The sequence below is a fragment of the Passer domesticus genome, chromosome 2 (assembly GCF_036417665.1).
Source record: "Passer domesticus isolate bPasDom1 chromosome 2, bPasDom1.hap1, whole genome shotgun sequence".
Lineage (NCBI taxonomy): Eukaryota > Metazoa > Chordata > Aves > Passeriformes > Passeridae > Passer > Passer domesticus.
This window is the reverse complement of record NC_087475.1, coordinates 116,740,747-116,767,766: the sequence shown is the minus strand read 5'-3', so window position 1 is coordinate 116,767,766 and position 27,020 is coordinate 116,740,747. Positions and strand designations below refer to the sequence as shown.

The following is a 27,020-nucleotide window of genomic DNA, read 5'->3' as shown; positions in this document are numbered from 1 at the left end:
TCCAGTGAGTGGTTTTGTTGCTATTGGCTTGGGTTTTTTTGTTTTGGTGAGTCTTTTTTGCTTTTGTTTTTTTTTAACTTCGTCTAGATTTTGTATCAGTCACAACTTTGATTATTATTCTAAGATATCTTCTAGGGAATTCTTATTCTGTGTAATCTGAGCACTGTTTGTGGAATGTTTTGCTGTAGAGTTGTGGCTCTTCTGCTGTATCTTATGTTCACATACACGCATTCTCTCACTCTGAGAGGTTTTAAGGCTAAGGATTACTTTCTGTTAGTAAAAAGAACTATTTTTATTCCAAGCAAGATCTGTTCAGCTTGCAGTTTTTCTTGAGGTATGCTTTCATTTTGTACATAGCTCCTAATAGTTACTGGCAGCTGAACTCTGATGTTAAGGATTTTAGGCAGATTCGCCTAGATGACTTTCTTTAAGCTTGCTACTAGCAGGCACTCTTTTTCCTTAATACTTGTCTTCTAGGAAGAAGGCCACAGGGTACTTGTCACTTAACAGTAAAATTAATTAATTTGATAACTTGCATCTGACTAGTCTACTTGTGTTGGCTTAGGTGTTACAGGAAGAAATACCTCTGGATAGCAAAGATACTAGTCAGCTGTCATTACAAAAGAAAGAAGAGACTACTTAGTAAAACACAAAGTAGGTGCTGACCCCATCTGAAATCACAGGCTGGCAGGGAAGCTGTCCTTCTGCAGCTCACCTGGTTTGTCCCTGTGGCTGTTTTGGCACAATAGGAAGGAGGCAGGTGCACAGAGCTGTCTACTTTTCCCTGCTTCCTCTGTTCTCTGGGTGATTTGATCGCTGGGGATTGCCCCATTCTCTGGGAACAGTTTCCCTCTGCAAAATACAACTACAGGATTGCAGTCTTGAAGTCAAGTTCTATGCACATAAAACTAGACACATTTTTGAAACAAACATATCATAATTGCAGGATGCTTCCTAGTGTATTTATGAACTATTTGATAAGCTCTTTGTCTTCTCCTTTTGTCCTTTTGGATTCTAAGGAGATACAGTAGTCCATAAAACCTTTGTCAAATTGTCATATGAGATACATTCCTGAAATCTTTATTGTTTTATTCTCCTGAATGAATGTTTTATCAGCTGCTTATTTATTTCATTCCTTCTGTGAACTTGCTGTTGGAAAAGAGACACAACTGTTTTATATGTGGGAGTTCATCTTGGTTATAGCAGCTTTGACATATTTGTTCTCTAGCTACATGTGATGGGGCTGGTGAAGCTCCATTCCTGGTTTACAGGTAGTAAGTGTAAACTGAGGAGTTTAATGCCATCTGTGTTTGTGTTGCCTTGTGCTATTAATTACTGTTGAAATAATGACTTATCACAAGAGATGTCTGTTGGCACTGAACTCACCTGTCCCCTGGTCACAGACCTCTGTGGGGAACCTTCCTGAAAGCTTAGTGTGCGTGACTGATAGCTGCTACTCCTGGCTTGGAGGAAAGTGTGGGGACCCTCAAACTGACCTAGTTTGCATGGTTTTAAGTAAAACAATTTAAATTCAATGGGGATTTTCAGTTCCTGACTTTAGGGTAAGAAAATTTTGTTTTGACAAAGTCTAAAGAGACACCTTTTTTATTAAATCAGGATCTGCATACATTTGTGTATATACAGAGGCTTGCAGTCATGTTAAGGAGGCTTTCACACTGGTTTAATAACAAATGGTAAAAAGCCTAGAGCATTTAGATTTAAGGACCTGCCAGGATTTCTTCTGTGTATACTTCTTGTGTTTGGGAGATTTAGAGTGCAGTTTGTCTCTGGAAAGACACGCTCTTTGATTCCAGCTGCTGTGCAGTCACTCTGCTTTACAGTTCAAGGGGAGTTGCAAAATCTCCAGCACTTGCATATCGCCTGGAAGAGAATGATCAGGTTAAAAATAACTTCAAGGAGTTTCTCCAGTCACAGATATGTGTGTATTTATGATGGTTGTAGTACTCAGATGATATTTGTGAAAAATACTGAGTACACCTTCAGTTAAAGAGACTGTTGATCTGCAGTCCAGCACAAACAGGTTTTGGGGTTTTTCATCCCAGCTGAGCTGTTGTCATTGAGACACACTGTGCGTAGCAGAGAAGCTCAGCTTTCCCTTTTATGTTGCATGTGCTATTTCAGCAGGTTAAAATGAGTCAATCACTAAGATGTTCTCAAAAGACTTGTAAGTAAGAAAGAACTCATTCATTCTGCTTCTCTCTCTCCTTCAATCTCCCAATTACTTAGGTAGAAACTAAGTTTCCCATTGTTCTTACTCATTGATTTACAGATGTAGCCTGGAATTCATTTTCCACTGATCCTAGAAACTGCTATTGTCCTTTGCTTCAGGATGAGGAGAGGACCTTTTCAGGTCTCCCATGCTTTATTTAGCTTTTCCTGACACAGTTAAAACACTGGAAAACAGTTGTATTCCTATTTTACTGTGGGATTTCTATTTTTGGGTAACTGAAGCAGATACTAATTTAAATAAATTCTTTTACTGTCACACAGAAAACACTGAATTTACCTTGAATTTGCATGTGCCTTTCCAGACTTTCTGACAGGTTTGCCAGGTTGAAACGGAAGCAAATCAGAGACTGTCAAGGCTGATTTATTTGAGGGTTGTTTTGGTAGATACAACGAAGATAGGAATATTAAGGAATTAAGAAAAGAGGATGAGTGGCAGTAAAAGCAGCAGAGTAGACATATATGTCATATACTAATATTTTTAAGATCTCCTGTAACTAGTAGTGGTAAGTAACAGCCCTTCTGCATAGTGGGTTGCTAGTTTTACTTGTTTTTCCTCTGTGTTGTGTTTTCTGATTCTGATTAACTTTATTTCAGTTACCTTTATTTCATGTAGCAATTATTGGTGGCATACAATAGGAACTAAATGCTGTCAGGGAGGGTTTGACATTTGTTTTATTACCTGTTTTGTTTTTTTAAGGTTCCTTATAGGTTGCATGCTGTCCTAGTTCATGAGGGTCAAGCGAATGCAGGACACTACTGGGCATATATTTATGACCACCACCAGAACAGATGGATGAAATATAATGATATTTCTGTGACAAAGTCAACTTGGGAAGAGCTGGAACGGGACTCTTTTGGTGGTTACAGGAATGCCAGTGCATACTGTTTAATGTATATCAATGACAAGGAGCAGTACTTGATACAAGGTAATGTTATCTAGACAGATTCTGCATGATATAGAATAGCTGAATACATTGATTAAACAAACTTGTTTCAGATGGATTTCCAGATTTTTGAAATTTTTTAATAGTTATTGAAAGTTTTATTCCTGCTGTTAACTGTTAGATTGTTTTTGTGGGTAGAAACAATTGCTGTTCAGCTTACAGATCAGCAAAGAGAATGCCTGTGTTTCAGCATTATTAAGATAAAAAAAAAAAAACAAAAACAAAACAAAACAAAAAAAAAAAAAACCCAAAAACCAACCCTGTTTGCTAATTTGTAAATATTTTAGAGGAGGGATTGCAGAATTTTGGAGGGTTTATCTCAAGATTAGGAGATTAGGAGAGAAGTATGGAAATAGAGAAATGAGCCTTTTGACATTAAAATCCTTATGTAGCTGCTTTTTTCCCCATAAGCTTCAGAGCCCTGATACACTCTACTGGAGCATGAAAACTTGAAAGCTTATACAGTAAATTGGAATATGAATAACTTAGACCTACCAACCACACATCAAACCTAAGTAATACACGGGTTGGGAATTTTTTTCAGGTCATGTAGGAGTATGTGAAAATGTCCAGATACTCAATAGAAGGTCATGGAAAATACTCAGGTTCCTGTTTTTTCATAGGGCAGGAGGCTCAAGTGCTCATTTGTTCAGTTTTTAAATGCAATATTACCCTAGGCTGCCAGGTTGGTGGTGCACTTGCAGCCATGGGGTGTTTGGGCCCTGTAGTCTGCCTGTGCCATCCCAATTCAATCTGAGGCTTGCTCACTGTGGGGCAATTGCTGCTGGTGGATGCCCTGGGATGTAGGATACCCCTGCAGAGACCATTCTCAAAGCAAAAGGAAGATTACTCAATTTAGCTAGTATTCTTATCAGCTAGATTTCTGAATTCCTGTAAGTCTACTCTCCTACTCTCCTTCCCCTTTTCTCTTGGGAAGTTTAGTTGTGTCCAGCTCTCTGTGGCAGTAACACAGTCAAACAATGGTGGGGATTTTGTGACTATTCTCTTAATGTTCACATAGAATGCTCAACAGATAGTAAAACCAGTTAAAACTAATATAGTTTTGGGGGTTTGGTGTTACACTGTACATTTCTAGTAATTCACTTGAGGATATCTGTTGAATATACTTTCTACTTTCTTTTGTCCTATTCTTTCTTTTTCTGAAACTTTATATTTCATGTTACCACAGAGGAGTTTAACAAAGAAACGGGACAGATGCTTGTTGGAATGGACACGCTGCCTTCTGATCTAAGGGATTATGTCAAGGAAGATAATAAACGTTTTGAAAAGGAACTTGAAGAGTGGGATGCAGAACTTGCTCAGAAAGCACAGCAGGAGAAATTGTTATCTCAGATACCCAGGGCACCAGCACCCTCACCTGCTCCAGGTTAGCTGCTTCTACCTGTTTAGAAAGGGAGTAGGACCAAAAATCACTGGGGCTTATATATATTTTTTAAAACATTAAGAAGGAAGAAAAGGTTAATTTGTGTAATCTTGAATCACAGCTATTTACCTGGCCAAGGTAACTATACTTCAAGTTTAGCCTGTTGGGGTGGGTTTTTGCATTTCATTTTTTATTTAAAGAAAATAATTATTCATTGGTTCTCCTGCCTTTTCCCTCCCAGTTGTCCTGAGCTTCTTTTTTCTTTTTTTTTTTTTCCCCCACAGAAACTGAGTCTTTTAAGATAGGTCTCACCAGTCTGTTTTGAGGAGTTGTTAGCCTGTAAATGATGTATTTCTTCCGTTCAGGATGTTTTAGTGTGAGACCTACATTCACATTTTAAATTAGAATAGCATTTAGATCTGAAGAGCAGAATAATGTATTTGGTGCAGTGCATTGAACAGATTTAATGATAATGAGAGTAGGGCCTGCTTAAGAAATTACTGTGTGGCAATTAGGGTGTTAAAATAGTGGAAAAGATTCTGACCAGCATCTGTGAGGCTGATGCTTGTTAGAACCCAGCTAATAAGGACCACTGGACCAATCTAATTATAAAGCAGAGCTGCCAGGTTTTTGGTAACATTCACCTTTTGCTCCATTGCAATAGGCTGTGTATATTATGTGAAAGATAACACGATGAATTTTCTCTCCAGATGTTCTTATTGCTGTATTTGAGTCCTAAAGATTGAGCATACATTTCTCATAACTATGTGTGACTGCAAAAGGAGTGCAAGAAGTGCAGTGATTTAATGGGATTGTTTGCTTTGCAAACTCTACAGAGAGTTGCTTCATCTTTTGTTACGTTTTGAGTTCACAAACACTTTGAGATTCATGCTATTTCTTCTGTTAGTAATGGAAAGTACAAAATGAATGTGTAGTCTGCCAAAATTTGGTTTTATCATGTAAGGAATATAAGACACTATTTATACTAATCAATTTATTGCTCTCAGGTGGAGGAGACTGAGATCTCCCTTAAGGCAGAAAAATATAATGTGTTTATTATTTTACAAAGCAAAAATAGATCTTGCACTCAAGTGGCTGGAGGTTATTCCATGTGGTGAGTCTGTATCCCACGGAAACTCCAGCTGGAATCTCACCTTTGTTCTCAGTCATCCCTGATGATTGGTTGATGAACACCCCTCACTCAAGAGCCTTAATGGGTCTATAGACAGGACAGGTCTATTGTTCCTCATATAAAATCAGGGATCCATTTGTAGGGAAGTGTTTGAAATGGCATGAGACACAGACTGGTGTAAACTTGTATTTGTGAATTGTGTGACCTACCCTGCATTTTCTGTGTGCTTAATTATCTCTGAGGCAGTGATCCAAATAAAACAAAACAATTTCAAATTCATGCTTATGTTAACGCACAAAATTGTTATCTTATTTTTGTCACTAAGTTCAAGCAGGAGAACCAGAGTATTTAGAGCAGCCATCAAGAAATGATATTTCAAAGCACTTAAAAGAAGATTCTGTACAAGCAATCAATAAAGCTTTAGCTGAACAAGAAGACAGAGGTCCAGAAGCTATAATGGATACGGTGAGGATATTTTGAAGCTTGAAATACTTATTTTGCTTTTATTTTGCAAGTGAAAATTATACAAAAACTGATAAAAGGGTATGAGTCTGGAAACTTTGAACTAACAATTGCTTTTTCTTGAAGGACTGTCCAACACTAAAGTCCATCCAGAAACTGTGTACCACAGTAATGGGTGTAGTGCAAAAAAAAAAAAATACTAAGATAGGTGTTCTCTATGGGATTAAAGTGCTTGTCAGGAGTACAACATATTGTTCAAATTACAATCAGCTGTTTGTGCCCATCATCTTTTAAAAATGTTAGGTGATTCCATGTATTTTTGAGGGGTAAACATTGACAATCCATGTAAAAGACTTGAAAAACATTGCTTTAGACATTCAGGTTTTTATCTGAGAAATGTAAGAATATAATTGAGTTCCTTTGACACACCTGTGGAAGTTAATGTAGCTTTCAAAAATAAGGGGTTTTTCAACAGTATTCTGTAGCTTTAATGCAGATTTACAACTTCACAAAAATAATTTTTTGTGATTCATCGGATGCCTATATTAATTTAAAATTTCTATGAAAATCAGTGTTGGGTGTTTGTTTTCACTTTGTACAAAGTGTGCTAAGAGGAATGGGACATTAACTGTTTTATGGATTATTAATGAAGCTAATATTTGACATTTTCTTCTTTCATCAAATACTTCCTTCCTTCCCTATAAGTATGTAGATAAATGACAAATGTGTTTGCCACAAAACTACGTGCCATTAAAATGATATATGCATCTGTCTTGGAACTAGATCCATAAATGTACAGTATGGCTTCCTTAGGCATCCCTAGTAACCACTGTGGATATGAACAGTTTAGATCTGTGCAAAATGCCTCCTAAGATCAGGTGTGAATCCTCATTAAACAGAAGCAGTCTGGCCCCAGCTACCTTACAATCTTTGAAAATTATGTGGCAGCTTGTTGGCACCCTGCTGACCTGTTTTCCACCCCTCCTGTGGTGTCAGGAAGGCAGGAAAGCACACTTCCTCTGCTAAAATGAAATGGAAGCTAACAGGGAAACTCATCTAACTCTGCCACTAAAGCCTTAGGCTGCTGCATATTGGCCTTTTTTGAGTTCTCAGAACAGCTTAGTGGGAGGCTGTTTAATACGTGTTGCTCCAGCTGAAAAGGTGGCTATGAAGATACCAAAACACGTGATAAAATGACTTTCACAAGGCATTCCTCCTTCCAGGGTTTGTGGACACCATCCCAGTGGGATGTGAAAGAATCTTAGACTTTTTTCAATGGGTCAAGTGTTGTAGTTCAGGATAATGGCACTTGGCACAGTGGTCAGCCTTGGGACTTCACAAGACTGTGGTTGGGGAACACCACAATCTGTTTAATGAAACAAAAGACAGAAAACAAACCATGCAAACATTATTTAGAAAAAAATGTAGTTCAGCTGTTAAAATGTAAAGTAAATTTCTAGTTAATCTGAAGGTACTCTGTTAGCATTTAAAAGCTGTATTTTGTATCCCCAGATTTCACTTAGGCACAATTGTGCTTCCTTCTCAGTGTATCAGCATGCTTTTTAATTACTCTGCTTCCATATGCATTCAGACATGCAGGCATAAATTCCATTACTTCCCTTTTTGTTTGTCCATTTATAAAAAAAGGAAAGCCAACATCAGCACATGTAACAGGATTGTAGATTATTCACCACATATTCATTTTATCCATTTTATGCCTTTTGTCCTTTTTCCTGCCTTCTGATTGCACAGCCCTCCTTTGTATTTGTACAGTGTTGGGTATAAATAGATACTGTGTTTTTGGAATCTTTGTTAAAAGATGAAGCTGTTGTTACAGTTACAGAACAAGTAGCATAGCACTTTGCCATTGCTTGGTTTAGAGTCAAGGTTTAAACTCTGCAAATGTTACAAACTGCCTATTTTTCAGGGATAGACCATAGGAGCCAATATTTGTCTGTGTTGTTGTGTAAAACTTAGTTTAACATACCAAGAATTTTAGTCACTAGAACAGTCTTCTCCTGATTTTCTGTTTACTTACTCTTCTAAAATTTAATCCAGTTTAATGTAATGCTCCTTTAAATGTTCTTTAAAAGGCGCTTTTTTTTTTTTTTTCTCTCCCAGAGCATCAGGAAATGTTAGTTTTCAGTTTGTTTCCATCCTTTAGTATGACTTCATCATTACGTATTTCAGATATGAAGTACCTGACCTGGCCTTCTTCAAGGCCAGACTGGATGGGTCCCTGAGCAACCTGATCTAGTGGGTGGCATCTTTAGGACTAGATGATCTTTGAGGTCCCCTTCCTAAACTATTCTGATATTTTATGATATACTTAGTAATTTTGGGGTGAAATGTACAAAAAATGGTGGTTCACAGACTCATCCTTTGCCAAGTGACTTAGATTTGTAATGGATATCAGAGTTGTAATACTGGTATACTAACCTGTAAAGACAGAATTAGTGAATAAAGAACAAATTAAATAATTTTAGTAATTATAGCTTAATTTTTAAGTGTACTGCTTAAAAAATGTATAAATATCACTTATAGTCTCTAACTAGATGCAGTTTCTGAATTTTCTCAGAATTTCCACGGTGTACATCATTGTACTAGATCAGCCTGTCAATTTGCATCTCTCTATAATTTTATTGTATTTTCTGATACTTATTATGAGTATTCTTTTTTTTTTTCCCAAACATGTACTGATAATGGTTTTCTTCTGCAGAGCTCTGATAATGCCCCAGCTCAAGCAGCTCCTACCCAGCGAGTGGTAGAGGTGGCGATCCCCGATGTAGGGACTTTTGTGATTGAGTCAGAGGAGGGGGGTTATGACGATGAGGTACCTCGGATTGCAGTTGTGTGCACCGCTCCTCCTCGGTGCTTCCTTGTGCTGCCTGATGAGAATTTTTGGCATGTTTGCACACTGTGACACCTAACAGACTTCTGCAAAACTAAATGCTTAGCGATTTGTGATCTTTAACTATGTCATAGTTTGTCGTGAAATCTGGAAGGAGAGCACTACAAACTCTTAATTGGGCACGGTTTGCATGCTGCCATTTACACTGGAGGTGTATCTGTCTCTGCAGCTGTGGAGGTTGAATGTTTGTGTTAGGCCAGGTAGCCTTCAAAATGCTGGTGATAGACTGCACACTGCTGCATTATTTAAAAGGTGACAGGACACTGAGAAATGTTCTTAATGTTCATGCTTTCTTGTCGGTCCAGTAAAGTCTGATCTCTTATTTGCTAAGGTTAAGCTTTTCAGGCATTGAGGATTAAATTAGCCATGGAAATAACCTGAAACTGATACAGCTGGTATAACTGAATCTTGCAAATCTTAAAAATAATTCAGACTCATGGTGGTACATCTACCTGCTACTACTTGAGGAGTAATTGAGGGGCCCGTTGTTTTTCTGAGGGACATTGTTTTTTGCTGCCCAGTTTCACCAGTAGAAAGCAACCCTGCTGGTCATCAAACTGCCCTGCATTGTCACTACTTACCTCACATTTGTTTTGGTTGGCAATAGAGTTGGTGTTGCCCATATTCTCAGGGCTCTGAACGTGGATTCTTGGGGAGCTTTACCTTCCCTAGGCAAATGGGTATTTCAGGTCATTCTGCCCTGGAAGTGTGAGCAGTTACAACTGGGAGGATGGGGTGGGGAATAAAATGGTTTAATTTACATCATCACAATGAGTTTAGCTTCTCACAGATATGTAATCTCCAATTTGAAAGAAATGACAATTTAACCTCATATATTGACCTGCTCGTTTGTTTTTACTTTTGTTTTTCTAGAGGATAACTTTCCTATTAATTTCATAAGTGTATTAACTTTTTAAAAATGTTTTTATGTGTGGGAGACTCACAGGGAGTTTAAGATCCTTCATCATTTGTTGCTGCACCAGCAATACTTTGGGCAGGGAGGCAGTGTTTTCCTTTGCTTAGAGATGAAAAAGGAGAAAGGCTTTTCTGAGTAGCTTGGATGTATCAAATTGTATGTAACTGATGTGAATTACCGTGAGAGATGTCTTGTGCTTGGCTTGGTGTTTGTTAATTGTTTTGGGTTTGATATTTAAGAAATTGTCTGTAGATGTTTCAGGGATTGATTGCATTTGCAGCAGTGAGTCTCTTATTTTGACCTTGAAATTTGCATAAAATACAGGTGGCTTTAGTGGATTACATCTCAAGTGTGATTAGATGATTATTCTACTTGAAACTTTTTTTTTTTTTAATCCTTTGATGGCCATGGGTAGTATTTATTCAGTGTGCAGTTTCTGCTTGGTACTAATGCTGAACTGTGCATGTTCCTTTCCTGGGAAGTTTGGTCCATGTAACTTCATGTAACTTTTTTTTGACACAGATTTTTTTCCTTTTTTTTTTTTTTTTTTTTTTTTGTAAGATTCCTTTAATGTTGTTACAGTAAAACTGTGTATACACATGCCATGATTTGATTTGCAGAATATGCTCACCAGATCTGTATTGAAATGTGCCATATCAATGTATGCATGCATTAAGTTGCTTTTTCATCTTGCATGAGATTAAAGGCATATTGAATTTGGTCATTAAAATATTAATCATTCAAAACTTCTACCTTAAATCCCTTGTGGCAGGTCATGCTGACCCCGAACATGCAAGGTATTATCATGGCTATAGGTAAAGCCAGGAATGTTTATGACAGGTGTGGGCCAGAAGCAGGGTTCTTTAAGGTACAACTAACATTTTCAAATTTTCTCCTCTGACTTTTCCTCTAAGATATGCTACTCCCTATACCCCTTTCTGTTTATATCTTTTCCAGCATTTATACATACTTGTCTATATCAGTCCCTCATTTAGATACTTATCCCTTGAAAAACACAGATATTTGCCCTGTTGATATCAGCAGCTCATATACCTTTCTGCATTTTAGCTTTTTAATAATAGTGGTGAGTAACATAATAGTAACATGAAACCTAGATGTGTGATTGCACAATAGTGGTATATGAGGTTTTTTTCTCCTGTTAGTAATAAAACCCATGCCTCTGCTAGACTGTGGAACATCAGGATTTTTTTACCAGGGACTTTTAGTCATTTGTTGTTTATTTCAAAGAGATGTTCTTGATTTGTACTCCTTAAAAGATTTTGAATAAATTTAAATTGCTTGCTTTTGTGTAACTTCATGAGTGCCAATACTACTTATTTAAGCAGTATTTTATTACTGGGAGTTAGACATCAGGCTTTTTATGTTGATTAGTCTTCACTGTGACACCAGATTTAAGAAAGTGTTCATTTTCTTAAATACACAAACGTCTGAGCACCTTTAGCTCATGGCCTTTTGAATTTTCAGGGTATTAGAAAGGGAGTTGCTTTGACATGATGTAAAGTATAAAATCCTCTCAAATGTGATTTGGAGAGGAGAAAGAAGTTTCTTGCCTGTCATTGAGTAGCGGTCTGATTTCTTCTTAATTGTTATGGTTTACTTCTTCTAAAAGAAATTCTAAAAGCCACAAAACTCCCATACAAGCAACAAACAACCCTAAAATCACCAACAAAAAGTTCTGCAACCCCTTCGTAAGGAAGTTGAAACCTCATGGGTTGGTTGGTTGGTTGGTTTGTCTGTGTGGGTGTTAGACATGGGTACTTAGGGAAGGGTTATAACCATAATGTGTGTGCAGGGCTGTCTCTGCCTTTCTCAGAGAAGGGAGAGACACCTGCCATAGCCTCTGCTCAGTGAAACTGGGTTTGTTTGGGATTCAGTGTTGGTTACCTTTTTTTTCCTTTTTCAAACTTGTTAATGAATATATGTAAAGTGTTTTTCAAGTTGAAAAAAAATCCTCATTTGATTAAATCACTCCTTGATTTGAACCAGAAAGTTCAGTTATATCTAATTATACTTTTTAATATGAAGGGTGTTTTAATAATTTTAAAACAGAAAATTACTTCAAAATAAAATTCTATTTATTGCTTTAGAGTTATCTAAACAATGCTCAGTTGAAATGATTTTCAGTCTTTAATTTTGAGTCCTTAAACTTATAAGCTTCACGGGGGCAGAATGTCTTTTAGAAAATGTATTGACATAAAGTAGAAAACTTTCCTTACTCATTTTCCGCTGAATTGTGTTTGCAATAGCTTGGAAGAGGTAAAACATGGGTCTTTTTGAAGGAATGCATTAGTATGAATGGATGCAGATAAAGTGGGGTTGTTTTGGGATGCATCAGATGAAATCTCACTTTTTCCCGTAACTTACTATAAAAGCTTCTATGATGTCTTTTAGCACTGTTATTGTGTTCATCTATTTGTTTTTGATGAAATTAGTGTTTTCAAAAAACTGGGGGCGTTCTATATTTTTGTTTTAATGTTACTGAAGTGAAAGTCCTTTGGTGTGGGTCATTGTTACAGCCAAGGTTCCACTCACCCTCTAGACCTCAGGCTTAAGACATTACTAACATTCAGATATTTCTTGGTCAGTAATCTCTTTTAATCATTATTCTTTAACCTTTATAGACAGGTCCTTGCAGAATGGTTCCTTTCAGATCTTTGTTATCCTTAGTGAGAAAATGAAAGCATATAATAATTTTTTCTACTGTCCCTTTTTTGTGTAGAGAAATAGTGTTTTTTTCATTTTGTTAAAGATTTCTGAATCCGTAGAATACCACATTATTTTTAAAGGATTATAAAAATACAGGGTTTGTGTTGCATTTTTCCTACTTCTAAGTAATTATATGAAAAATTAAATGTCTAAAGCAGTTTATTTTTGCTTCCTCAATAAATAAGGTTTAATTGTTAGCCATGTTGACTTTCTAATGGTAGAACTTCTGATATAAGATAATCGAAACTCTATAGCTTTTGGCATTTATAATGCTGTCCTAAACATCCTTTTCAATGGTACTGCAAATCATAGGTATTTAAAGGTATTGATGCAGAACATTCTCTTAAGTTTTAAAGGTCTCCACATGCTCTTTGTTTAAACATGTATGATTATTACCCTTCATGTTTAGTCCTGAAAAAAAATATGTTGTTAGCAGAGGATGGGAGCCCAGATTTCTGATAGTTAAATGTCAGATATTACAGCATAAAGACACTTGAAATACTGAGCAGGGTTTTTTTTTTCATGCTTTGGTGCTTTATTTTATGTATATGTTGTATTGAAACTTTGCTAGTGTGTTAGGAAACCATCTGATAACCTCCCTGTTTTCAGAGGGAATTTACGGAATGTGTGTCAACATTTGTCACCATTTTTCTAATTCTTTTTCTTGTTCCTCCTGTTCATGCTGTATAGTGTCAGTGAATAAAATCTAATGAACAAACCAAATGATGTTCATTAAAACCTAATGTGCTGGCAAAGCTGGAAAAGTAAATGAGTCTGATGGTCTCTAAAATTTCTCTAAAATATTCAGGGAGGGCTGCATCCTGCCCTATAGGGCAGTACTGTTCATATGGAATTATTATTTTCTTCAGAAATCGTATCATTTCTTTTTCATTGAAGGACATATTCCATACTCATTTAGTATTTTCCAAATCATACAGGTTCACTAAACTTTGCATTTCACCATGTATTAGAGGTGCTTTTTTGCCTTATGAAACTTCAGAAAATTTCTTAAGGTCAAGTGTCTGAAATCTTGCACTTGTCCTGGGCTTAAAGTAACCTATCTAAGGATTGAATAAATCTCTCAGGGAGACATAGCACAGGATTGGAACTACTCTTGAAGGGAAGGTTTACTTGGGATTTTGTCAGGCTTAACTGGTGAGAGAAAGTACCAACTTGATGATTTATTTGTGGTTTTGTTTGTTTTCTTTTCAAAAACATTGTTTAGACTTCTTAGAAGGGTGGTCTGTGGAACTATTAAAAAAATTCATAGGCAAAATGCTGTGGCAAATAAAGTATCTTGTGTCTGTAGTGTTTGAGTTGAAAGCCAGAAGGAATAATGTCTGTTTTTTTAAAATTATGTAGGCAATTAAATTGGAATACACGCGTCTGCTAAAATTAGCCCAGGAAGATCCGCCACCTGAATGTGATTATCGTTTGCGTCATGCAATTGTTTACTTCATCCAAAACCAGGCACCAAAGAAGATAATTGAGAGGACATTACTGGAGCAGTTTGGAGATCACAATCTCAGCTTTGATGAAAGGTAATAAGATCTGCACATCTCATTTCCTGTGTTCATGAATGTTCTCTGAGGTGTGGAAACACCCCTTCATGTTTGGCTTTATCTCCTAGTTAATAGCTTGCACGCTTACTTTGTAAAACAAATCATCTTTGTAAAAATCCCTGTTAAAAGTCTAATTAAGAAGTTGAGTTTCTACTCATTGAAAATAAGTAGAAATGCTCAGTGTTGGTCATAATTTTGCACCTACTTTTCTGTACCTTCTTTCACTGTGTTTTCTCACTGCCCTGAAAGCAAGTAGTAGAGACCAAAGCCTTTCCAACTGGGTGACTGACTGACTTGAGAGCAGGACAATGTCTCCCTTCCACTCAAAATTTCATCTACTTACTTATATAAATAGGTAAATTAAAAGTTAGAAACAGCCTGATTTCTGTGTAGGGAATAATCTTCTAAACTTCTGCAAAGTAATTTTCAGGGAGTTTCAAACTATCTGAAATTTAAAATTAAAGACTAAGCAATGTAGCAATTCAGTGAAATAAAAGAAATAATCCTTTAAATAGCACAGGCCTCCATCACACATACTTCAAAAGTGTGCTCTCTCCTGCTGATTATACCATGCATAATAAAATGTACATTTTCTGAGGCATTTTCATATTGGTTTGCATAAGGCTGTAGCTCATACTGTTTCAAGCTCCTGTCTTTATAAGGATAATACCCTCTGTGAATTTCCAGTAATTTTTTTTTTTTTTTTTTTTGGTAAGGTGCCGTAACATAATGAAGGTTGCTCAAGCCAAACTTGAAATGATAAAGCCAGATGAAGTAAACATGGAGGAATATGAGGTCAGTATTTCTTATGCTTTAAATTAACTTGTAATGTGAAATAGTTATCAATAAAGCTGAATTTTGTCTTCACAAATTTCTTCTTGTCTCAGAATGAGAAGTTAAAATTGGCTATTTATTTAAAGCCATTATTTGTCTAAAGGCTGCTCTTGAGCTAAAGTTGTTTTTTTTTACATCTGTAATTCCAGTGTTTGAGCCATGAATAATTGTCAGGTTGGAATCCTTACTTTGTTCACGAGTCTTGACGTCACTAACAATATTTTGTAATTTATCACCACATGAGCCACATGGCTTTTTCTAGGCAGCTGGAAAGGAAGGAGGAGAGTGGTCTGTGCCCAGCCTTGCTCATCTTGAGAGCTGCATAGCAGGCACAGTCCCATTTGTGCTTCTCCTCCAGCTATCTCTGCAGCTATTCCCATTTTCTTATGAGCAGCAGATCATTTTCTTTGCTGAGACCATGCATAACCAGCTTATGCATTTAATTTTTCCTCCTGTGTTGTTTAGAAAAACTTGGAGGGAAAGTGAGAGTGAATATTGGACATTAAATAATCGTGACTAATAGCTGCTAAAATAATTCATCTCACATTTAAAGCTAAGCCTTTAGCTGATTTTCCAGCATCAGTTTCAAGTCTGAGTAATACTGTTCATTAAGACCTCTTAACAGTGGGTATTTATGTCCTGGGCAGATTCCAGTGCACCACCTATACCTCCTTGTTGTATTGATAGATCCAAACAACTTGATCAGGAGGGTAATGGGAGTAATCTCTCTGACAAATCCAATGAAAAATATTTTAATTTCTACTTCTCATTACCAGGTGTAGGACCTACAGTAGATGCTACTGCATTACAGTGTGCCTCCCTAGTCACTGATAAAATGCCTCAGAGTGGCATTTTAGTTGCATTTTCTTGGCTGTGCAGGGCTCAGTGTTTTACCACTTCATGAAAGATGCTGCACAGAAAGAACAAACAATTCTAGACTTAGCCCCACTTCCTACTCTTAGAGCTATCTCCTGTTCCTCTGCAGAAAAGTGCCCCTTTTTTAGCTCCTGCAATAGGTAGTTGTGGGTTTCTCCATAGATTGTGTCAGTCTGGTATAGTGAGTTGTCATTTTATGGATGCTTTCTCAAGTTATTTCTGTTGAATCTGCTAGTATCTGTGTCTTATGGTGTGCTGTCCCCTGTTTTATCTTTAATGCACAATTGAAAGTCAGCACTTAACCCTCTATAGAGAAAGTGCCTTTCTCACCTGGAGCATTTACCTGTAAAGTGAACCAGGAATCACTTGGTATAAATGGTGATGCAGTAAGATAAATGTTCTGCTTCAGCACCAGCATCTCATCAGAGTTGCATTTGGGTTTTTTTAGCACTTCCCATTTAAAGTGTTAAGGCTTTTTCTATGTCATTCTTGTATTGAAAATTAAGCTTAATATCTGGCATATGAAAAAGCTTTCCAACACTTCCTGAGTAATGTAGGGAAGAAAAAAAAAGATCTTGTATAATTTTAACTGTGGTTCTCCAAAGATGCTTTGTGTTCCTTTCAAATGGTAACAGGTTCTGTAAGAATAATCTCATCTAGAAATGTTTAAGACATTCAAGAATTTTCTTTTTATTGAGAGAGAATTCTGGTGGACTTTCCTCATATGGAAGCCTGCTGGCGTCCTTAGTACTTATCTGGTGACTGTTGGACACTAAATTTAACTGGAGGGGGGTTTGTGTTTAAAAAAATTATATTTCATTTTTTGTGGATGAAGTTCTATTTACCCTTTCTTACATGCAGAGATGGCATCAAGACTATAGACATTTCAGGGAAACAACCATGTTTCTCATGGTAGGATTGGAGTTTTTCCAAAAAAAGAGGTAAGTGGTAATATAGAACTCAAATATAGTGAAACAATGTGAAGGCAAAATGTAATAATTGATAAGTAAAGCTGTTTTCTAAATTAAGAAGTGTTTAATGTATTCTTCATTTCAGATAAGCATTTATTCAGTCCACTGTTGTCTTCAGTCTTGAATCTTCCTATTCTTAATTTCCATCTCTTATCAAGTCATGGGTTCTTTTCAGAGCACCTTCCACATAGTCTTCCTTCTCTTCCATTCTTAAGTGCTCTGGGTGTCACTTAGCCATGAAAATCCTCCTTTTCTGGCACCACCTGTGCACATACATTTATGTGCTTTCATCAGCAAGACACAATTAGTCAAGTCTGTGTCTTTCCTGCTTTTTGGCTGTGGCTTCTCACTGAAGCAGTTCTGCATTAGTCTGAGCCAAAACTCCACCTATGGTGGGCTTTAAAGGTCAGGAAAACAGAACATATTTGAGAAAAACTGTCATGCATAGCTGTCATAGTTGCAGCTGATTGTCCTTAACTCTATGGTGATTCATTCCCTTCTCTTTTTGAAGCAAGTCAGAAATTGTGGCTGTATAAAATGGGTGACATTTATGTATTTAATTCAGAACAGCTCATATTTATTCTGATCTACAAATGCAACAAGAATGGTGATTACAGTATAAAGTAGTCAGTCACTGATTTTTTGTGTATAAAATGATAGGTAGAGAAATTTGTAGTGGGAGTCAAATTTAATTCTTTGTATCTTCATTGAGTAGTAAATTGCTCCATATTTCTCATCTTAGATCTTCCCAAAAAAAGGCCCCAAACAATACAAGAAAATTGATTGCAAAAGACACAGCCTTGCCTTTGTAACATGATACATCTTTTTATACTGGTTAACAATGAGCCCAGAATCTTGGGTTGTCTTTGGGTTACCACCATGTAATAAATAGTACATTTACTAATAATCTAAATTGAAATATACTACACTATTGGTCTTTAAAAATTTGTGTACTAAGGTTAGTCAGAAGTTCCCCTGGCTTATTTGATGTCTGGTGTTGCTTCATTCCTTAAAGAGGCAAAAATGTCACAGGCATTGGTGTGGTTTATAGGAACCCTTTCATGCACTCTCTAATATTACCGGCAGGGTTAAACATCTTCAAGTTCTTTAGCACTGGGACTCCAGAGTGCCACCTTCAATTGTAAAATACCAATGTTTTCAATAAATTCCTTCTTGCCATAACATATTCTGTTTATGCCATGGAGGAGAGAGAGAAGCCCAGGTTTCTGCTATGTGCTAAACAACATTCTCCACTATTTACAATAACTTGGTGTTTGTTAGAAAGCACCTTCATAATTTAGAAAACAAGCCTATTATCACCAGTGTGATAATACACTCTAATATGGGTCAGAAGTAAAAGGTACAATTTCAGAAGTGCTTCATCACGTTTCTGATACAAAGATAGTAGGACTAAAGTATAGTTGGTGGATGAATGAGATCTGGCTATCCAGTGACCTGCTCCAAAGGCATCTTGTGCAAATACATACCTGTGTTTCAGCTTCCCAAAGGTTTCAGAGATTTACAGAGATTCCCACCTTGCACATTTAGAGCAAGGTAAAAAAGAGAGCAATGGTACCATCCTTCTGCTGGAAACAAGACTAAACTGGTGATCCCTGACAGTTCATTTAACATTTTAAAAAATCATAAAAACATAATTTCAAAAATATTCATAAAAGAATAGATTTTCATAATGGAAACATGATCTTCATTAGTAGGACTGTTTTGAGGCTTTTTTCCCCTGTAAACCCACTTCTCTGTTGACAAACTTTTCTTAGCTTCAATAACACTAAGTGATAACCAAGCAGCACTTGATGCCTCGATGGAGCCAAAATTCAACCTTTATTTAAGCAGTATTTATTTCTTTAATTGTAATGTGTTGAACAAAACACAGAAATCAACATTAAAGTAGTTTGGTGTATCTTTTTCATGCCTACTTTCAGGGGACACTTGTCATCCCTCATGATGGGTGACAAGGTCCACTTTCCAATGCAGGTGGAGAATTAAGGAGTCTTTTAGGTAGATCTCTGACTTTAGTGTGAGGTAGTAACCTGCTCTGGCTGAGATAAGCCCAGGCAGCTGATGAGCCTTGGTAAGAGTTTTGCCTGCAGCTCACTCTTGTGGCAGCAAGTTAAAAGTGAACAAACTGTATGCTTTACCAGTTGCCTTTTAAGTTTCTTGCAAAGCCAGTACAGCTTTTCAGTTTTTACTGAAACGCCTTTTTCAAAGCAGTACTAAAATTTTGCCATTCTGTGCTTTCTGTGTCTTTTCCAAAGCCTCAACCTAGTGAGCTCCAGAATTTTGTGAGCAGTTTTAGTGATTTTAGGTTTAGGCTGAACACGCCTGAACTTACGTGCAGTTCAGCTGTGAGAAGGCAGAAAGGCAGCCATGTCCTGGGTTCATCCAAAGCCCCGTGGGCAGCAGGGCAGGGAGGGGATTCTGCCCCTCTGCCCCGTTCTGCTGAGACCCCACCTGCAGGGCTGCATCCAGCTCTGGGCTCCCAGCATGCCTGCCAAAGCTGTGGCTGCCCCATTCCTGGGAGCATTCAAGGCCAGGTTGGATGGGGCTTTGTGCAACCTAGGCTAGTGGAAGGTGTCCCCCTGCCCATGGTGCAGGGGTTGGAACCAAATGGCCGCTCTGTGAGTCTGTGGATCTGTTTGTTAATTTTACTGTAGTCCCATTCCTCAGACCCAAGATATATAAGGAGTCTGAGCTTGGATATACAGTCATGATAATGTAAAATAACTTACCTTGGTGTTAAATGGCACCACAGTTGTTTCAGGAAAGGGTCATGCATAGGTGTGGGAAGGAGCAAGAAGAGGGTGACTGGAAATAAGGCCACAACCACCACGGAGTTTTAATTTGCATCAGCAAGAGCTATTGAGACTGTAGCTTCAACCTGCAGTTTCACAAATAACTGAACTAAGAATGAGAGGAAGTCCACCTTCTCTGGCTTTATAACCAGCAGTTTCAGTTCTTGTAATCATCTTTTCTCCCCCTTTCCTTCTACATTAAATTTATAGCTGTCTGGTCAGTTTAACTGGTGACCAGTGGTATGAAGAGTTTTCATGGCTAGGAAAAATAGACTTCAGGTAGCCCTTTCCCTTATTTTTATATTGTCTCATTGGGATGTATTACCTTAGGACTTCAGTTATTTACTTCACAAAACTCTTGACTTGTATTCAGATATGCTCTGTGTGTGCACATAATTTTTAGCCTTTCTCAGTAGCTTGGTAGTTGGTTTTGGTAGTTTCACCTTGACACATGAGCTTATACTCTCATCATAAGTGAGTGCACAATTTCATGTTCCTTTAACCACTCCCTTAGGAAATTTCTTTTCCTAGATTTTTTTTTTAATTATTTGAGTAAAAATGAGATATCAAACTGTTTTTAGGGTAGCTACCAGAACTGTTTTCAGTGCTTGTCTGTCATAACTGGGTTTTTGTAAATTGGAGAATTAACCATTTCGGGTGTTTGCAGGAGATGATGTGCAGCAGCATGAGGGGAGATTGTTCATCTGTGCGTGAAGGGATCTCTGTCAATTACTAACTGATAGGTTCTTGGGTGCTCTCTTACTCCTTCTCTACCAATTAGTCTTGCATTTATGTTCTGCATTCAGATTAAAGACAGAAATATCAACAGCCTGACAGCACTTCTACTGTTAAAATGCTGTGATGGCTTCTTCCATCACATTAAGTTTCAAGTAACTTGGGAGAACTTTCAATTAGTAAAGCTTAAAAATTCACAGTTTTTGTTTTAGGAATAAGGTGACAGCTTTGAATCTTATTTATGCTGACGTGTAGAATACTATCAAGATATTCATGGGAATGGAAACTGAAACCCAATGTGACAGTCGGGAAAAATTAAGTTTTCATAGATACTCAAGGCCAATCTAAAGTTGTTTTTGAAGTGAGTGAAATGATACCCGTTGATTTCAGTGAGTTTCAGTGGGATTCAGACATTGTATATAATGATGTAACCTAATAATAAAAAATTTGTTCTAGTGTGTGTAAAAGACGAAAATTGTATGGTTAAAAAAAAAAAATAAGAGATTGGTGGGAAGGGGTGGACTAGCCATCCAGCAAGTGGAGTTACCTGTCCTTGGAAGAACACAGTAGTTAACCTTGAAGCAGGTGGTATGTGGATGTTGCACCTAATGCTTTTGTTTCTTCACTTCAGTTACATGGAAGCCTTGCTCTACCTTATCTATGCTTACCAGAATAACAAAGAACTCTTGTCCAAAGGCCCCTACAGAGGGCACGACGAAGAGCTGATATCTCACTACAGACGGGAGTGTTTGCTAGTAAGTGAAGGGGGAACTATATGTCTCAAAATGTTGAGTTTGCTGCATAGCTCTAATAAAATGAATTAATAAAAAAGTGTTGTCATCATGTACAACAAACATCAAACCTCCCTGCATTAGTGATTTAATACTGAGGCTGTAGGAGGAAAAAAAAAGAAAATTAAAAAAAGAAAACATTATTCCCCACATTTTTCGTGAATAGCCAATCATTTTCTTTATGATTTTAATGGGCTCACTGTGGTCATGTCTGGGCTAGGTGGGAGCAGTGGTTGTGAGCAGACTCTGCACCAGCAGTGCTGGTGAGCAGACTCATGCTGCTGCCATGGCTTGACGGGGAGACAAATATTGGCAAAGGCATCAGCAATGATGCCATGCCTGAAACAAGGAATTTTTTCCTTGTTATGTCACTTTTAACAATAGTGAAAAAACAAAACCCGGTCATAGAATCTTAGTCTTAACAAAACAGCTGCAAAATTGGAGTTGTCAGGTATGCAGTGAAGTGGCTTGAGGAACAGCACAAGTTCAAGTGGATTAGTGCAGCATATGTATCATGGAGTAAATGTTAAAATACAGCTGTGGTTAATACAAACTGCCAGGTAATTCTGTAGGAAGACTGTGCTTTAAAACAAACTGATAATGATGCATGGTAGACTGTGAAATGCTGTGTACTTAAAGGTTTTCCTTTTTTGTGGTGGTTTCTGAAGAAATTAAACGAACATGCTGCAGCACTGTTTGAATCAGGAGACGATCAGGAAGTAAATAATGGCCTGATCATAATGAATGAGCTTATTGTCCCATGTTTGCCATTACTACTGGTGGATGAAATGGAAGAGAAAGATATTGTTGCTGTGGAAGATATGAGAAACCGTTGGTGTTCCTATCTTGGACAAGAAATGGAACGTAAGTAATTTATTTTTAAGGTAAAAGGATCTTGTGCACCTTTTTTATAAGTGTAATGTTTTCAATATCTGGAATTAAACCTGCACCTTTTGTGCCTTGGTAATGTTTTTTTAGCTGCCGTGACTTTTGAATAATTCTGTACACATTTAAATAAAAAAAATTTCTATATATTGCACTGGGGTATCAGGCTGTAAAGGAAACACACTTTTTGAGTGGGAAAAAGTTTGTGGTGTTAGACTATCTAAAGGGGAATTTATATCAACATCTTACTAGCAATTGATATGTCCTAGTTATTGCTTGGTAGGTCTAAAGGATCTGAATTGTTCCAAGTGAAACTCTTACCCACTAATTAAAAAAAAAAAGTCAATATGGGGCAGCAAAAGGACAATTTGACACATGGACATAAATGCTTATGTTTGTTTTTCTGGTTTGATTTGCAGCCAACTTGCAAGAAAAACTGACAGATTTCCTGCCAAAACTGCTAGATTGTTCTACAGAGATTAAAGGTTTCAATGACCCGCCAAAGTTACCCTCCTTCTCCACACATGAACTGTGTGAAAGATACGCCCGAATCATGTTGTCACTCAGTCGAACTCCAGCCGATGGAAGATAAATCCTGCAGACCTTCCTAAGCACATTGTATAAACTTTTTTAGTTCTTAAACCTTGCCTTCCTGTCACAGGGTTTGCTTGTTGCTGCTATAGTTTTTAACTTTTTTATTTTAATAACTGCAAAAGAGAAATGACTGTACAAACTTTAGCCAGACTGCAAACGATTAAAGCTGAGAATCGCATGGCGCTCAGTCGTTTCAACCAGAATTGATGCAACATGCAAGTCTGATCATTATGGCAAAACTGCTTTTTTGCCATTTATCTGTTACAGTATTACTTTGCTTTTATCTTAAGATCCTTTACTTTATCAACAGCTGTCTGGATCATTTTGTGACTGCAACTACTTTAAGTGTCCAGTGCTGTGTAAATACATGGTACTTGGTAGCTTGTAAATGAAAAGAAAGAATAAAGTTTTATTTATGGCTACTTCTGTGTTTGCAAGCAGATACCTTGTATATTATTGTAAAATACGGGTATTTTTAGAAGAGATACAGTATATTGATGGGTTGCTCAATTTTATAGACAAGGTTCTTTAGGATTTATGGCCAGTTTCCTTTCAGGTACTCCGAGATTACTGTATGTGAATATATTGAAAAACTGTCACAGTATTATACACAATGGTGTTTTGTATATTCTTCACTGGTCTGTTTGATACTGCACCTGAGCACTTTAGTGTGCGTGTGAATGGCCATGCCAAGTCTTTTCTAATGGTAGGGACTGGCTTCTGAAGCAAAACAATAATGGCACCTTCCTTCTATTCTTAGAAAAAAATTGAAGTAAAAAAATTAAAATATTTTCAGTATAAATATATTACACCCTCTAAGTAAAACTTCTTAAAATTAATGTAAGTAGAGAAAATAAAGGTTTTAAAAAACTGAATTTATGAAGCTTAAGAATTAATCAGTTTTTAATTGGTATTTCAGTCATGTAAATGACCAGAAATAAAATCTTAATTTTAATTCTTTACTTGAAATGGGTTGCTATTGTTGCAACAAAATATCTCAAAAATCTTTTATCTGTCCTAATTAAATTTCTATTGGAAGTAAAAGAACATATCTATCGGCTTGTTTTGTAGAACTGAAATACTGTCTGGTTTTAATGAAGAAACTTAATTATTTTGTGGAAAAAGAGATTTAATGCGTCCTTAGGTAATCCTGTTACCTGACACTATTTTGCTTCCTTCTCTTTTTAGAGAACGTTTTGTGTTAGATCAGTAAAATATGTGAATATTTATTTGTATGTTTTTATTGGAGCGACACAACTTTTCCTTACAGGTTTTCACGTGGTGTTTGAATATCTGCTAATAAAAAGCCACAGAGGGAAGGGAAGGCACGGAGTGATGAAGTTCAGATCACCTAGAAATGCAGTGGGCAGAAATGTGGCATCTCATATGCAAGAGGCAGCAGAGTTCACTCTTAGCACGGATCAGTCTGAGAATTTGTTTCCTCTGGAGAGACACTGGAACACAATGTACAGGGAATAGAACGTGGCCTTCAATTCCAGATCTGTTCAGGGCTGTTCTCCACTCCTCTTTCCAGTATTGCAGTGCTTCATGCTTTTTCAAACCACCCATTTATTTTATCAAATTCTTTTTTTAAAAAAGAATATTGATCTTTTAGAAGTGAAATACTGCAAAGGAGCATTATTTTAGGTCTGAGACTGTTGATGTGTGAAATATCCCTCTTAAAGAAAAAGGTATGCTTACTATGAAGTGGGAGAGGATATATTTTAAAAGCTTTTACATTTTGCACCTGTTCCACTTGGATTTGAAACTGAAGAATATGCCTACTTAACACTGTATTTTTAAACAAGATTTTCAACAGATCAGACTTCTTTTTTGAATAATAGTAAAAAAAATTAGATGTGAAAGAGCAACTTTATTTCATTATGGCTAACAGGTTTTGAGTTTGAGTGTTTGTGGAAGCTTTTAAGGAAAGCTCCCCTCTTACCCCAAAGGAGCCAGTTACCCTCATCTGTTTAATCTTTCACAACAAACACATGGGGAAAGGCACTCTTTCTAAGGTAAAAAAGAGAAATAAATTATTTCATGTGGGAAGAATACCTAAGATTTTTAAATTAAAAGGAAGACAGGAGTGATGAAACTTGTTTTTTGTTTTGGATTTTTTTTGTATTCAGTTTCTGAAAGTATGAAAACAATTGAAGTTCATAGTAGTGAAGATAAATGTGTATTCCTTTGCAAAGGCAAATTTTTGAGTTGAATTGAGAAGGTCGAAGAGCAGAAATAAATATATATGTATTTTGCTATTTTAACATATTTTTAATATCTGAGTTTAAACCTTCAGTGAAATCATTAATGATTGCATTAACTTTGTCTTAAATGCCTTGCTTTTGTCACTGCAGTAAGGCTGTTGATAGCTTGGATTTACAATGCCCAGCACAAGTACAAGTAACTCTACAACTAACTGTAAGGTAGTAAAGCAGTCCATCTGGCTAGCTGATAATTTGTGACTGAATTATGTAAGGAGGTATGGTCTCTTCAGCATGGGGATATGAAGGGTTTTATCAGGTTTTTTTCTCATTTAATAGAACACAGAAAGATTAAGGAAATTTAACCAAAAATCAGCTGTATGTACCATCAAGTGAAAGGTGGGGGTTTTTCCCGATGTTGCTTCATAGTGAGAAGAAGCCTGAAATTACCCTTTTTCAGTTAATTGCCTTTTTTTAATCTCTCCCATACATTATAGCTGCCTGATCCTGTTGCTTTACTTGAAGTGATATTTTTGTCGTATCAAGAATCTGTTGTTTCTAGTTCAAGCTACTGTAGCAGGTCAGTCTCAGCCTAGCACAAGACCATGAGCAGCAACAGAATTGAGCTGAACAAATGAAGATGGGTGGATGGAGTCAGTTTGTACTTCTTAGGTGTGGGACATTTGGAATCACACCAGACACCAAGAACTTGACCTTTGCTAGTGAGTCAGTGTTGCTTTGTGGGCAGTCTGTGCTTTGCTGCTGGGAACAGCTTTGCTTGAGAAAACCTGAAGTATGAGCAGAGCCAAAAGCAAATGCTTTGTGTTGAAGCATATAACATACCACAATTTCATAATATCTACATTAAGTATCTTTCAGGTTATTTTCAGGCTACTCCTATGAAGATTGCAGCTCCCGAAAGGAACTGGACACCACCAGTAGCACACAGGACACATCTGGATACTGTCCAACAAACATAAATGTTCATAAAGGGAGACAATGGTTGCTGCCCATATTCTTCATATTGTCACGTTTCCTTCTCTCAATCTCCAGTGACTCCAGATGTCTGTGGGAGGCCTTATATAAGCACAAGGTAAAGAATTTTGATGGAACAATGCACCACTCTAGGTCTGCAATGAGTCACCTCATCTGTGCAGCATTTTTCAACATAAATGTGTGTTTTAAAAAAATACATTATCTAGGTTTGGGCCTATAAGAATGCAAGAAAAGTGAGTATCAGTCTTGGCAATGAGAGGAAAGTGGTTGCATCTTTCCATTTTTCTTTTATGGAGAGGACAATAATATGGATATGAAAATGCTCTTATCTAAAGAGGTATTTTAAAAATGCAGTAGGTAGAATTCCAAAGGGGAGTGATTCAAGTGAAACAATTATTTTTCTTGTGCTTGAGATCCAGTTTTTCATTTATGTACTGTGTCCTTGAAGATCTTTTGAGGTCCTGGTTTTGGTGGATAAGTTATTAACTGGAAACACTTTGAAGTCCTAAAGAGTATATTTTTTGTAGGCAAGAATCAGCAGAACATTGCTGTTTGGTTCAGCATTTCTAGTTCAGTTCTGATCCATATGGGAGCAAAGTCTCTGAACTTTTGCAGACATGTCTGTCACTGCCCTAGACACGTGTGCTCCAGCGTTATTGTCATGCCCTTAATATCTTGGCCTTGGCCATGGAATGTTCTCAGTTATGAATTTCAGATCTTTGCTGTAAATAGCAGGAAAAGACTCATACTTCTCCAATACTGTTTGAAGTAGCACTTTGAAAGAACAGCTTGGCTTGCTTTCTGATGGTTGGGATCAATCCAAAGCCCTTCTCACAGGCTGGGAAATGCATAGTGGGAAAGGCTTGTTTTCAGGATGATGGTCACAGGATGGATTCATCATGAATGTTAGGATATAGTCATTCTTCATCACTCTCTTCATAACTAAACTGAAGTACCTCCTAAATAAAGTTTGGGCTCCATGGTTATTTTTATTTCCCCCCTCCCCTGTTGTTTCCAAGTGAAGGTCACGTAAATA

General features: G+C 37.0%; 1 protein-coding gene across 5 annotated transcripts in view; it reads left to right on the top strand.

Annotated features, from left to right (window-relative positions):
* USP25 (ubiquitin specific peptidase 25) overlaps window positions 1-23,206 on the top strand; it is an 87,779-nt gene extending 64,573 nt beyond the window's left edge. For 3 of the 5 annotated variants that reach the window (XM_064410891.1, XM_064410892.1, XM_064410895.1), the window contains 11 exons: window positions 2,948-3,176; window positions 4,384-4,581; window positions 6,036-6,175; window positions 8,892-9,005; window positions 10,772-10,867; window positions 14,089-14,267; window positions 15,005-15,083; window positions 16,860-16,939; window positions 21,146-21,269; window positions 21,974-22,169; window positions 22,610-23,206. In XM_064410891.1, coding sequence (XP_064266961.1) covers window positions 2,948-3,176; window positions 4,384-4,581; window positions 6,036-6,175; window positions 8,892-9,005; window positions 10,772-10,867; window positions 14,089-14,267; window positions 15,005-15,083; window positions 16,860-16,939; window positions 21,146-21,269; window positions 21,974-22,169; window positions 22,610-22,782 — 1,608 coding nt within the window. In that variant the 3' untranslated portion in view covers window positions 22,783-23,206. The remainder of the gene's footprint in view (window positions 1-2,947; window positions 3,177-4,383; window positions 4,582-6,035; window positions 6,176-8,891; window positions 9,006-10,771; window positions 10,868-14,088; window positions 14,268-15,004; window positions 15,084-16,859; window positions 16,940-21,145; window positions 21,270-21,973; window positions 22,170-22,609) is intronic. The other 2 variants (XM_064410893.1, XM_064410894.1) reach the window with 1 other exon arrangement.
* The last annotated feature ends 3,814 nt before the right edge of the window (window positions 23,207-27,020 follow it).